Source organism: Ailuropoda melanoleuca, chromosome 5 (assembly GCF_002007445.2).
Source record: "Ailuropoda melanoleuca isolate Jingjing chromosome 5, ASM200744v2, whole genome shotgun sequence".
NCBI classification, from domain to species: domain Eukaryota; kingdom Metazoa; phylum Chordata; class Mammalia; order Carnivora; family Ursidae; genus Ailuropoda; species Ailuropoda melanoleuca.
Window position 1 is genome coordinate 40,262,017 of NC_048222.1, and position 15,201 is coordinate 40,277,217.

A 15,201-nucleotide genomic window follows, 5' to 3' on the forward strand; every position below is an offset into this window, starting at 1 on the left:
GAACAACTGTATATCAACAAATCAGATAATTTAGATGAAATGGACAAATTTTAGAAAGCCACAATCTATCAAAACTGACTCAAGAAGAAACAGACATTCTGAATAAACCTATAACTACCTATAATTAGTAATGAGATTAATTGGTAATCAAAAAACTACTCAGAAATATTATTCAGTCTTAAAAAGGAAAAAAATTCTGACACATACCACAGCATGGAATGAACTTGAGGACATTATGCAAAGTGAAATATGCCAGTCCCCAAAAGACAAATACTGTATGATTCCACTTAAATGGTACCCAGAGTAGTCCAATTAATACAAACGCAAATCAAATGTTGGTTGCCAGGGGTAGGAAGCAACGAAGAGTTATTGTTTAATCTTAGTTTTACAAGATGCAAAGAGTTCTGGAGATAGATGGTAGCAGTTAAAGCTGATGAGCTACACACTTAAAAATGGTTAATATGGTAAATGTTACATTATATGTGTTATACTACAATTAAAAAACACTACTGAGAAAGACTGTCTTATGTGCACTGTTCTTCGAACTCCACCTGGCCACATAAGAATGGGCCTTGGGCCTGGAATACTTGCCTACCAGCAGATAAAGAGCCCACATAGTCTGTGCTGGGCTTATCTCCTTGTTTTGGAATATCTTTCCCTGTTTCAGACTAAATGTGCACTCCTTTGTCCTGCTTAAGCACGTGTGTCAATGGCCCTCAGGCATGCCCCCCGCTTTCAGCATTTCTGACACCACATGAGTGGGGTGGGGTGCAGGATCCTTTTGCTGCAGCACGAGGCATTGTGTGTAGGCCAAGGCCCTGCACAGGCTGCCAGGAAGGGCCTGCTGTTGGTCACAGGCAACTGACACTCACTACCAAAACTGATCTTGCGGTGTCTCGTTTTTTATTGAGTAAAAGCACTGTTAAATCCAGTGCCTGACTGCACTGTCTTTTCCTTGGGAACTTCATACTAAGATGCAGTAGGCAGAACTGCTTGGACTTTTCCTGATAATCGGCAACAGATGACACCTGACCATAAAAACTACTCTCAAAGAAAACCCCAGAACCAAATGGCTTCACTGGTGAGTTCTACCAAATGTTTAAAGAAAAATTAACATTAATGCTTCACAAACTCTTCCAAAAACTAGAAGAGGAGAAAACACTTTCCACCTCCCTCTTTGAGGACAGAATTAACATGATACCAAAATCAGACAATGACATTATAAGAAAAGAATACTACAGACCAATATTCCTTAAGAATATAAATGTAAAAATCCTCAACAAGATAGAGCAAATTGAATTCAGCAACATACAAAAAGGATTATACATTATGACCAAGTGGAATTACCTCAGCAATAAAAGATTGGTTCAACATGCAAAGATCAATTAAAGCAATATACCATAATTTTGGGATAATGGATTAAAAGCATGATTTCTTTTTTTTTCTTAAAGATTTGTTTATTTGAGAGAGAGAGAAAGCATGAGCAGGGGTGGGGCCTGATATGGGGCTTGATCTCATAACCCAGAGATCATGACCTGAGCTGAAATCAGGAATCAGATGCTTCACCAACTGAGCTACGCAGACGCCCTGCACGATCATTTCAATAAACACAGAAAAGCCACTTGACAAAATCTAACGCCTTTCCATGATAAAAATACTCAACAAGCTTGGAAGAGAAGGGGACTTGGACAACCTGATAAAGGACATGTACTAAAAACCTACAGCTAATACCACCCTTAATAGTGAAAGACTAAAAGCTTTCCCTCTAACATCAGGAGCAAAAGAAAGATGTCTGCTCTCACCACTTCTATTTGACACTGTACTGAAGGTTGTAGCCAGGCTAATTAGGCAAAGAAGAGAAATAAAAAGCATCCAGATTAGAAAGAAAGAAATCAAACTGCATCTATTTGCAGGTGACATGATCTATGTAGAAAACCCTAAGGAATCTACAAAAACCTATTACAGTTAAGAAACAAATTTAGCAAGGTAGAGGGATACGAGATCAATATACAAAAATCATTTATATTTCTATACACTAGCAATGAACAATTAAAAAATGAAATTAAAAGTTCAATATACAATAGCATCAAAAAAGTTAGGAATAAATTTAACAAAAGAATTGCAAAATTTGAACACTGAAAACTATAACATCATGAAAAAAATTAAAGAGGATCTAAATAAATGGAAAGATACTCTGTGTTCATGGAGTGGAAGACTTAATCCTGTTAGGTTGGCAGTACTCCCCAGATTGATCTATAGATTGACTGCAATCTGTATCAAAATCCTAGCTGGACTTGTTTTTGATGTGTGTGCAAATTCGACAAGCTGATTATAAAATTCTTATGAAAATGCAAGGGACCCAGAATGGCCAAAATAATCTTGAGAAAGAATAAAGTCAGAGTACTCACAGTTCTTAATTTAAAAACTTACTACAAAGCTCAAATAATCTAGAATAATAAAGTAAAAGTAAGGAAGTACAGTCTGGTACTGCCATAAGGATGGGCAAACAGATCAATGGAATAGAATCAGGAGCCCAGAAATACTTTTCATGGTCAATAAATTTTTGACAAGAGTGCCAAAAAAAATTCAATGGGAAAGAATAATCTTTTTAACAAATGGTGCTAGGACAACTGGATATTCACATGCAAAATAATGGATTTGGACTCTATACCATTTACAAAAATTAACTCAAAATGGATCAAAAACTTATATGATATGTAAGAGTGAAAATTATAAAGCTCTTTGAAGAAAACCGGTGTAAACTTTCAAGTTTCTTACATATGACATCAAAAGCACAACCAAAGAAAAAACAGATGAACTGAACTTCATCAAATTTTAAAACTTTGTGCTTCAACGGACACTATCAAGAAAATGAAAAGACAACTCACAGAATGGAAGAAAATATTTGTAAATCATACATCTGATAGGAGCCTAGTATCCAGAATATAAAAAGAAATCTTACAACTCAACAATAAAAACGCAAGTAACCCATGTAAAGATAAAGGATTTGAATACACATTTCTCCAAGGAAGATAAACAAATAGCTAATAAGCACATGGAAATATTGTCAGGGTCATCAGTCATTAGAAAATCTAAATCAAAACTAAAGAGATACCATTTCTCACCAGGCTATAATAAAAAAAGACACAATAACAAGTGTTGGCAAAGATGTGGAGGAACTGGAACCCTCATACATTGCAGCTATACAGGCAAACCGTGTGAAATAGAATGGAATAGTTTGGCAGTTCCTCAAAACATTACACACAGAGTAAATATGACCCAGCAATTTAATACCTAGATATATACACTCAAGAGAACTGAAAATGTATGTCCACACAAAAACTTGTACACAAATGCACAGAACAGCATTATTCCTAACAGCCCAAAAGTGGAAACATCCTGAATGCCCATCAATTGATGAATGAACGAAGAAAATGTGGTACGTCCACACAATGGATTATTATTTGGCCATAAAAAGGAATAAAGTACTGATATATGATACAACAGGCATAAACCTTCAGACCCTTATGCTAAGTATAAGAAGCCAAACACAAAGGCCACATACTGCATGATTCCATTTACATAAAGAGTCCAAAATAAGGAAATCTAGAGACAGAAAGTAGATTAGTTGTTGCCATAGACTAGAGGAAAGAGGGGAATAGCAAGTGGCTGCTAATGGCTAAGAAGTTTGTTTCTGGGGTGATTAAAAATGTTTTGGAATTAGTGATGATGAGGTTGTATAACCTTGTGAATGTACTCAAAACCACTGAATTGTATACATCAAAATGGTAACGTTTATTAAATATGCCATCTCAATAAATACATATTTTAATGAAACTGAATTTAGAACACGTGATATACCTTATTATATTATCAAGGTACCAAAGTTGGCTAGTTAAAAAGTCTTGCAAGGCATGAACTAGTTGCTTTAGTAATATACTGAGAATCCCCCAAATGAACTAAGTATATTTAAAAAAAATGTTGAGTTTTAATGTACTAGACATTGAAAAACTGATACATAAAATCTAAAGACTGCTTTGATTTAAAATGGGTAAATATAATGACATCATTTCAGGGACGGAGTACCAAGAAATCTGCATTTTGCCAAAATATTCAGATCAAGAAAGAGTTACCAACATAGAAATGAATGAAAAATACAGATAAAAGAAAAAGCTAGAGTCCAAAGAAAACTAAACACATCTTGGCTAAACAGCTGTGTTGAAAAACAATTTCTTATCTTGCAATTAAGAACCGATTTCTTTCTAAAAGACACAGGACATTGGGTTAATAGATTTCTTTAAAAGAAAATCTGTTTTGGCTATTGAAACATTAAAAGAACAGAACATCTGTTTTGCAAGTAAAGACAGATTGTATGGAAGAATCAAATATCAAACAACCGATTAGACCAGCATTTAATCTGTTCTATTTAAATTTTCAATAAAAGTAAATGAAATTACATTCTTGAAATTACAGCTCAGCTGTAAATATTTAACACTAGGAACCTCTAACACTGAGATGTTTTAGAATATAAAGGAGGTAATTATTGGTATATTTTAATTATTTTTAATTCTACTTGACATCTAAATCAGAACCAGGTTTTAAAGTACTGTATCTCCCAAATCATTTTTAAAGTATTATAATAGGGAAAACTTACCATCCATGAATTCTGTACATATTGAAATCCTGTTTTCTACGAAAAATGCACCATAAAACCCTATGATATATGATGAATCACACTGTAACAAAAATAAGACAAAGGTAGTTAAAAAAAAAAACCCCTGCAAGAAATACCATAAGATGCTTTATGAAAAAAAATGACCAAGAAAAATTACCTTATAAAGAATTTCCAATTCAGACATAATTTGCTTCTGAAGTTCCAGTGTAATATCTAGTAGTATGACCTAAATACAGAATGGAATCAACATTTACACATATATTCACCTTTAATTTAAATATAGCTATACTCACTATGAAATATAAAAAGGAAAAATATGGTGTTTCCTCTCTTCATTGCCCCTTTTTCTCCTCTCCACTGCTATAACCCCCAGGAATATGAACTGTACCCACATCTGCCTAACCCTTTGTATTGGGGGAGGTGGTACAGAAGTGATTGATGGGACCAAGGAAAAAGCCAGGTCTCAAAGGTCAGTATTAATGGCTTTAAAAGTCAGTTAAGTTATAACGCCCTTAATTTATATACCCTATTTTGGCCACATTGGTTATTTCCAGAAAAGGAAGAAAGGAATGACCCTGAAACCATTAAAAAAAAAAAAGTCTTGTAATTCAGACACTAGGCGATAAGCAGAGAGGATGATGAGTAAAAATGACATTTAAAGTAGGTTTTTTAGTTATAAGAGAAATAAGGAGTTTTAAAAATACATCATTTAAAAAATATTTTTCAGAGTCATGTTTCTTTGCTAATAGTATAATAAAATGCTGGAGCTTGAAGGAGCCACAGAAATGATTTCATCTAATTCTCTTGTTTTCAAAGGACAAAACCAAGGTGCTGAGAAGCCACACAGCCTGGCAATGTCAAGGTCCCTCCCTGACTCCCAGACGCCTCTTAGAATGTCCTAGTGGTTTACGGTTTTTCTTAAAGCATCAACCACAGAGGAAGATTCGTAGCATTTACAAACTTACTTAGAATAAATTCTAGTTTATTTCAAAACACTGTTTCTTAAGAAAGGAGACCATCAACTGTTCAAATTTTACTTAACAGTTCAGTGAAGCCAATTCAAGGGAAATTGTTTTTACTTAAAAAAGACAGTGCTGAGAATAAAATAGGTGAAAGATAATTTTTAAGATTTGTGGCCGAGTTTCTGACTCTAGACATTTCTAGATAAAAACTTAACATTCACGATTTCCATGACAGTGCAGTTATACACCATCTAACACTGAACCACATTTCTGTATTACAACCTCGGAATATATGCACTTACTCTGGAAAAAAAATCCCATAAATTATGAATTGCAAACTGCTGATAGAGGAAGGAAAGAAAAGGATAATTCTAAAACACACATTTTATAGTACTGACAGCCATTTGGGGGAGGGGGAAAGGAAGGGGGAAAAAGGCATGGCCAGTTTCTATCAAGAGTTTTTGCTTTAGGGTCATTTATAAAAGCCCTCACTAAACTAGGTTGTAAGTGTAATACAAAACTGCAGAGAAACATTTAAACATTTCTCCCGATCAATAGTCATTTGCCAACAATATTCACTTACATTCTTGTTCCCGTATAAAACTTAGTGACAAAATAAATTCATCTAGCGTTGTTTCAATTCCAAGCCATAAAATAATCAAAACTATTCACACCACTATGTCAAGTACAGGGATGCTTCCACCCCAAAAAACTACTAAAAGGAATGAACTTGTTATTTACCTCAAAGCAGTGGTTCTCAACCCTGGCCTCATGTTACAATTACTTTTATATAAAGGTATTTATATCAATACATGAGCGTACTTGAACCAAATCCTGGTACACCGGCCTTATCGCAGAAGAACGGAATCAATCTTGGGTTGGGCCCACATCTTAATATTCTTAAAAAACCCTCCAGCTGGTTTCTAACCCACAGTAAGGTTGAGAACCACTTATCTAAGGTTTCAAAAATGCCATTTATTCAGTACTCTGTATGACTACTGAGATATACGGCATCTCCAGGCCCCCAATCCAGAAACGACAGGACTCCACATGGTGAGCCAACACCTTGCAATTAACCCCAAACTACTGGTTGTAAACATACCATTGCCTTGGATCAAGAACCTTAATTAGGTGCCCATGGCCTAGCATAATGTTAAAACTCTAGCATGACATTCAAAGAATTCTCCCACAAACTAGTTATTCCAACTCCTTTCCCACAGCTCCCCCACCAAACCCCAATTCTCATGTGAAGCCAGATGATATGGAAGGCAGCTCTGCTCACCACCAAACCACAACACAGAAAGTAGGTGCTTTGTTCCGGTGCTCCACACACAGGTCCTGCTTTCCCCACTTCCCGTCTTTGCTCCTGATGTTCCCTCCGCTTGCGGTGGGCTTTCTCATTCCACCCCACAGTTACTAATTATAAAACCTTTCTTTTCGACCCAGTTTGAATGCCACCACCTCCTCAATGAAGCCAGCCCCAAAGCCCTCCATCAGAATTGATCTCCAGCTCTGGCCCTTCATATTGCCGCTTCTCACGTTCTGTCTTGGCATTCATGCCTGTCTCCTAAAACCACAAGCCTAGACAGTAAAGTGGTTGTAAGGCCCACGAAGGCAAGGGCTGAATCTTGGGCATCTTTCTCTGGGCCCTCTCCCCCTACACCCAGCACAGGGTCTTACTTACAGCAGTGCCCATCAAGTGATGTGGGATTTAATTAAAGCACTCCTTACAACCATAATCCTCTACGTAAGGAGCTGTTTCTAGACAGGAAGGAGGTGGATTGCTTGATTTCTACAACTGAATTTAACACCGAAGACATAAACACCAAAATAAATAAAAGTGCCACACTGACCTAAAATGTAGCAAGTAATACTGTATTTGTGGGGCCAATCCACTGCATTCTAGTGGGTCTTGATCATTCTTGGTATTTGTTATGGTCCAGAATTGTGGAGATTCCAAAATGGTGCAAAAGTGAATAAAGTAATTTCTGGAGCTTAAGAGGGAAAGTAAAATTCACCTTAAAATAACTCTACTGAAATGCTCTTCTATTTTCTGGGAGACTTGGCACTCTAGGTAGAAGCTTAATTCTCCTTCCCTTGGGCATTCCTGGGAGTGAGCTTTTAAACTGCTAAAAATAAGTCCAATTCCTTATTTGAAAGCAATGGAAAAAAGCATGGCAAATTCTAATTTTCTTTTTAAAGTACAAGGAAAGTATGGACTCTCTGAGTCGTCATTATTATTGTGATTTTTTTTTCTCCTTAGGAAGAGCTCAATTTTTCAAACTGCAGAAGATCTGCACGTGAAGCATTTCATGGAGAAAGGGTTAAGTGAGAAACTGAAATACCTGGGTGCGTTTCTGCTGCTCTCCACTACACCTCCAGGACAAATAAGGATGAGTTGTCAAGTTAAATATAAGCAGTCAAGTGACTGAATTATAATTTACTCTGTGCTCAATTTAAATTAGTGTGAGGCTATTAAAATATACAGTATAAATACGGCAATTCATCACAAGCTGTCATGGATGACTTCATTTATTTGCTGGAGTGGCACACGCTCCACTAAAGGGAAGGAGAGAGCAAAATCACAGGTCAAATTAAGCTTCTATTCTGTTTTAATTCGCTTATTTAATCTGTGGCGACATAATTGTCTTTTACAGTATGTACAACTCAGGAAGGAAATTTGGGAGGATTACAGTCAGTATACAAATGATTAATCAAATGGTCCATTTAAATGCTAGTTTAAAAGCAGCAGAAACCCAAAGCAGTCAAAGAATGATAATCAGCACATGCTATATAGAGCTAAGAAATTTCCCCTTAGATGACTTTTTCCCAATTAGAAAATAAAAAATATTAGGAAAACTATTAGGCTGTACTTTGAAAGATTTTACAGAATACATTAATGATATAAAAAGGTTCTGTTTGCCAAGATGGCTAACAGTATTTTTATTTGTTTTCTGCTCTACTTGTTTGCAACTATCTTGGTTACCTCCACCCCCGCCCCCCAATAAAGTGAGTTAGAAACACATTTCATGAGTTACAGTCATTAACAAACGGTTATCTTTGGTGAGCATTTTTCAGAATGTTCTCTTTAAGGTAAAATTGTTCTAAATTCACTGGTATAAAATAAAAATCCAAGGTATTTCTATTCTTCCCCAAATTCAACTTGCTTTTTAAAATATCTGAAGTGATGTTTTCCCACCTTTGAAGTCTGAAAGGGGAAACACTACAATATTCTTTTGTTAGTCTAAAAAAGTAAGAACATTTAGAAGTACAAAGAACAGAAATATTTTGAGTAGGAAGAGAAAAGTAATGGATTTTCAAGGACTCTCATCTAATTGCTCCCACAGACATTCAAAGTGTTGGTCCAACTGACCACTTGGCTTGGGAAATTAAATTTCCCTCATCATTCTATGCAGGCGTCAGAGCCCTGCAGGTGATTCTGTTTAGACAAGGACTGTGATTTGCTGCTCTTTGCAATCCCTCTGTGACATGGGGCAGCCCCGTTTCACAGCTGAGGTCACGGAGAGGTTCAAGTGACATGCTTGAAGTCACACAAAAGTCAGGAGAGGGTCAGGAAAAGATCAAATGCACTTCTAACTCTTAACCTTTCATTTCACCCTTTATTATATATATATATAAAAAAAAAAAAAGCAAAGAACTACTCTGGGTGAGAGCAATGGTCCATACAAAGAACACTATGGTTTATTTTGTATGTGAGCTGAACCTGCTTTCAAGATGCTGCTTCAAAAGATGAATGAATGAAGAACAAACGAAAGAACCAAATTTATTTATTCAGTCATTCAACAAATTACGTGCTGACCATCTAGTTACTGCATGCAATCCTCTGTCTAGGCCCAAATGCAAGGTTCTGCATGACTCAATGAGTAAGACAAGAAGAGAAATAAGATCTGTTCTCTACTTACAAAGAGATTTCAGTGTAAGGAGAGAAATGCACATATATATTAATAGCAAAATACAAGGCAGTATGTGATAACATCCACAAGAAACACAGAGAATTCTAGAGAGGTTCAAAGGAGAAAGTGAGTGAGTGATGGATAGACCGTATGTGACAGGATTTATCTACGCAAGTTCAATAGAGGAGCAGGCTTTGGAGCTGACCCTAGAAGGGTGTTATGAATTTTGATAGGTAGAGACATGGGTGAAGGCATTCTAATTAGAGAAAAATATGGGAATCCAAGTGTTGAAGTGTGAAAGTACCTGGGTCCAGATAAAGCAAAGAGTTCAACTTAAAAGCAGCACAGCATTCAGACACATAAGATAATGCTATAAAAAGTAGCTGATGACACACTGTGCAAGATCTTGAGCTTCATCCCATAGAGTTTTTAGTTTATTTGGGAGTAATATAGAGCCTTTGAAGACTTTCGAGAGGGGAAGAGATGTGACCAGAACTACGCCTGAGGAAACCAATAAGGATAGTGAGCAGCAAGACAGGACACAGGCTGAGAGCGTGAACTTGGGGCAAGGCTTGCCTGACTTCAAATCCTAGTTCTATTAGTTGTGGGACTTTCAGCAAGCTATTTATTAATTAATTAATAATTAAATGAGGAGAGGGTATGTAGAGTGCTTATTAGCACAGCATAAATGATCAATAAGTGGTAGCTTCCATTACTGAGAGAATACTTTAAATGTTGTTCAATGTCTGACAAGAAACAAAACAAGCATCTGGACTGAAGCAGTGACAAGAAAGGAAGAGATCCAAAGTAAAACAAAACCAAACCCAGAAAAATGAACAGGCTTCCAGACACTGACAACAGTTAAAACAGGACAATGATCCTTGAGAGATGGAAAACAAGTAAGAGGAGCCCTACGACGGTTGGGCTTACTGACGAGAGAGTGTGCAGGCTCCTGTGGGGGGCGGGAATTCCAGGCAAAGCTCAGCCATCTCCCTATGTTGACGAGATGGAACTGGGGGTCTGAGGAAGCCAAGGCAGCTAGAGCTCCCTGGCAGAAGACCAAAGGGAGAGGGCAAGGGATCTGCCAAGGGGCCCCTGGAGTCTTCAGCTGACTAATGATCAATCAGTACCTGGATGTCAGGAAACTATCTGAGCGCAAGGAAAGAACCACCAGAAAGGACCAGAGGAAACAATTTCCAGACCTCACATTCGGCAGAAAGAGTTTGTGTTCCCACAAGGGAGGATGGAAAACCTCGTAACTGTCAGAGCACTGGTAGAATATACAGAAGACTATTGCCTTAACTGAGTGGGGTAAATTAGTTCTCGACTAAATACTGTGCTGGTCCCATCTAATAAAGCTTAAAAGCAAGTCTTGAAAGGATCAAACTGTTGCAAAGTCACTAAACAGCATCTCAGAATAAGCTCAAGAATATTTATAGGAATGCAAAAAAATCTAGTGTCTATGACGCATGACTAGCATCCAATCAAAAATGGTAAGATTTTTTAAAAATAAGAAAGTACTGGGCACCAGGCTGGCTCAGTAGGTTAAGCGGCCGACTCCTGATTTTGGCTCAGGTCATGATCTCGGGGTCCTGAGATCAAATCCTGCATTGGGCTCTGCACTCAGTGTAGAGGCTGCTTCAGGATTCTTTCTCTCCCTCTGCACCTCCCCCCACTTGCTCACTCTCTCTTTCTCTAAAATAAATAAAAATAAATCTTTAAAAAAAATAAGAAAATACTACCCAAGATGAGGAGAAAAAGCAATCAGTCAAAATTGACCCCAAATGACACACATGATGGAATTAATAGACAAAACCATTAATTCAGTTAATTATATTCCACATATTCCATAACTACATTACATATATTCAGGAAGACAGAAAATTGAGCATGTTAAGTAAAGACATGGAAGATGTAAAAAAGACCCACATAAACTTCTAGGGATAAAAAGTACAGTGCCCGAAATGAAAAATAAAAAGTACAGTGTCCGAAATGAAAAATACAATGGACAAGATTAATAGCAGATTAGACAACGCAGATGAAAATTTGATAAGAGACACTATCCAAAACTGAACTATTAGAGAGGAAAAAAAGACTAAAGCAAACAACAGAGCATTGTTATGCTACAGGACAACTTCAAGTAACCTAAGTACATATGCAATTTAAGTTCCAAAGTTGGGGGAGGAGGGATAATGGCTAAAATTTTCCCAAATTTGATGAAAGCTAAAAATCCACAGAGCAAAGAATCTCAACAAATCCTAAGTATATGAATCAAGAAGAAAATTACATAAAAGCTCATTATCATCAAACTGCATAAGACTAGTGATAAAGAAAAAACCCTAAAAGCAGCTGGAGAAGAAGTCAGTTCTAACGTACAAAAGAATAAAGATTTAAAATGACAGTAAGCTTTTCACTGGAAAGAACACAAGCCCGAAGACTGTGAAACAAAATCTCTCAAATGTTGAAAGAAAAGAGCGATCAACCTAGAATTCTCTATCTGGTGAAAACATCTTTCAAAAATGAAAGTCAAATATACATTTTTCAGACATGCAAAAGCTAAAAGAATTCATTACCAGAAGACTCATGCGCTGTAAGAAATGTAAAAGAAGAAAGTCCTTCAGACAAAGGAAAACGACACTGGATGAAAGTCTGGATCTGCACAACTGAATGAAAAGCACTGGAGTTGGTAACAACAAGAGTAAATATAAAAGAAATCTTATCTTACTTTTGGAAATGTCTTTAAAAGACAATTGTCTAAAAAATAGTAACAATGTATTTTGACGTTCATAACATATGAGAGTAAAATACATGATAGTAACAAGTTAAGATGAGGGAAATGAAAGTATACTATTACGAAGTTCTCATCCCATAGATAGTGGTATAGTATTACTTTAAGGTAGACTATGATAAATAAAGATATATACTATAAACTCTGAAGCAATCACCCAAGAAAAAGGACATACCGACAGAACAGAAAACAAAGAGCAAGATGACAGAACTGAATCCAACCACAGCAATGATCCCATGGAATGTTAATGGTCTAAATGCCCCAATTAAAAAGCGGAAATCGTTAGAAGGGATTAAAATACAAGACCCAACTATACTCTGGCTACAAGAAATTTATCTCAAAAAGACCCAACAGGTTAAAAGTGAAAGGCTGTATCATGCTAACACTAGCCAAAACAAAGCTGCAGTAGCTGTCTATATTAATATCAGACAATGTAGATTTCAGAGCAAAGAATATCACCATGGCTAAAGAAGGGTCGCTTTGTAATGAAACAATGAAGGTGCCAATTCATCAAGAAGACATACTAATCCTAAATACATGTAATAGAGCTTCAAAAAACATGAAATGAAAAAAAAAGATAGAACTGCAAGGGAAAAAATAGACAAATCCACAATTACTGCTGGAGATTTCAATACCCATCTTTCAAGAGTCAACAGAACAAGCAGATAAAAAACAGTAAATATACAGAAATTTTGAACACTGTCAGCCAACTTGATCTAATTGACATTTATACAACACCCTATTCAATAGACTATTTTTTTTTTCATGTGCACAGGAAACACCAAGATAATTAATGTTCTGGGCCATAAGACAAATCTCAATATTTAAAATAATTCCAATTATACAAAGTATGTTCTCTGACCACAACAGACTTAAACTAGAAATCAATAATGGAAAGATATCTGGAAAACCGCCAAATAATTTGGAACCGAAGTACACTGCTAAGATTTAATTAAAAAACAAAACAAACTGCCCGTTTTGAAGAAATGGCACATTTCTTTCTCTCAGAGTATGACTATTAAATAAGTTACATGGTTTTTGCCTTGGCTGCAAGAAGTTCAGGGCTAACCAAGAAGTTTATTTTTATTTTTTTAAGATTTATTCATTCATTTTAGAGAGAGAAAAAGCACGAACAGGAGGGGCAGAGGGAGAGAGAATCTCAAGCAGACTCCATGTGGAGCACGGAGCCTGACACGGGGCCTGATCTCAAGACCCTGAGATCACAACATGAGCCAAAACCAAGAGTCAGATGCTTAACCGACTGAGACACCTAGGCACCCCTAATTGTATCTACTCTTAAATCATTCCTTCATCCAACTCAGATGAAATTTAAACACAACAATCACATCTACTCTTAAATCATTCAACTCAGTTTAAGCATCTAGTACGTTTTATAAATTTTATAGAATCTAGGGATATAAAGTGACTACAGTATAGTCCTTGCTCTAAAGCTCAGTTTTAAGATCAGGTCTAGTAGACATTGATTTGTAAACACCTACTGTTTTCATTCATTCAAAGTCTCTACTTTAACAGCTCTTTTTTAAATGTGTCTTTTCTTTAAAATTGCTTTTAATCCTTTCCAGAAATAGCGGTTAGCACCTTGCCATACCCAACTAAATAATCATGCACAAGAATTTTAATATTAGCCTAGGTTAAACATAATTCAAAATGTATGAAATTATGAGAAATTATAATGCACTTGCAAGGCCAAGGTTTTTTAGATGATTTATAGGAGTGCTCCCTTCTCTTGGAGTGAATAACCTACAGTTGACTGTCTTTAAATATATTACTGGCAACAATCTAAGAGTTATGATATCTAAACGAACAAATAACTCAATAGATGGGAAAGCAGTGCTTGAGGTGGTGAAGGTACCCTCTGAGAGAGGACGGAGCTGAATATCACAACAGGACCATACCTTCCATAACCTACCACCCAAAATTTAAACCATTTCATCTCCTCTTTCACTATACCTGTGACTCAAGCTAACAGGGCAAGAGAAAGTAATGAGCATCAAGAATTTTATGGATTTCATAAAATTTATCCAGCACTTACCTTTACAGCTAATATTTTCCCACTCGGGACATGATATGCTCTATGGGAAGAAAAAAATAACAAAATTACTTGGGATACTAAACCACCTACAGAATGGTTAAGGACATAAATAGGAATCTGAACATATCTGCAGTGATGGGGTATACAGATACTTTCAGAGAACACTAATAACATAAGTAGTTTATATTTCTATTGAGCTTAATGGTTTAGACAGTGATTCATTACACATTACCTTAAAATAACCCTCTGAGGTAATGCTGGTATTATTAACTTCCTTTTATAGATGGAGAGCTCTGGTGTACAGAGAAGCCAAGCAGTTTTCCCAACGGCACAAAATCAGTAAGTGGCAGAACTAGACCTCACACCCACCCTCTTCTGACTCCAGACCCTTACAACTGGCCAGCACTGTGTGTGTGGGGGGGGATTTCTATAAGTCTTCTGCTAAGCACTGTATACAGCCATATAAACTGGGAGGTTTTCCTTTTGTTTACTTCAATTATAGGAACAGATAAACTATATCCCTACATTTCATCAAAATAATCTCAAAACACTAGGAATTAGCTATGGCTTAAGATATATATTCATATAAGAAATCACAGACTTATCAGGCTCAAGTATGTGGTTCATCTTTTCCTAAAGCTGGCATCTCTCAATATTAAAAAAGCTTTAGAAAAGAGACAAGCTCAAATGATCAGATACAGTGAAATAACTACAGTTTAAATCAAGGAATAGAAATACATTCACTTATGGAAAAGATTAAGAGAGTAAGGTTTGTGGAAATAAGATACCATTACTTTTCATTAAGACCT

General features: G+C 36.3%; 1 protein-coding gene across 4 annotated transcripts in view; it reads right to left on the minus strand.

Annotated features, from left to right (window-relative positions):
- The window catches only part of MAP2K5 (mitogen-activated protein kinase kinase 5), a 253,900-nt gene that overhangs the window by 158,413 nt on the left and 80,286 nt on the right, over positions 1–15,201 (minus strand). For all 4 annotated transcript variants that reach the window (XM_019809540.2, XM_002928839.4, XM_002928838.4 and 1 more), the window contains 3 exons: positions 14,393–14,432; positions 4,833–4,901; positions 4,655–4,736 (listed from right to left, as the gene is read on the minus strand). In XM_019809540.2, the coding sequence (XP_019665099.1) occupies positions 4,655–4,736; positions 4,833–4,901; positions 14,393–14,432 (191 nt within the window). The remainder of the gene's footprint in view (positions 1–4,654; positions 4,737–4,832; positions 4,902–14,392; positions 14,433–15,201) is intronic.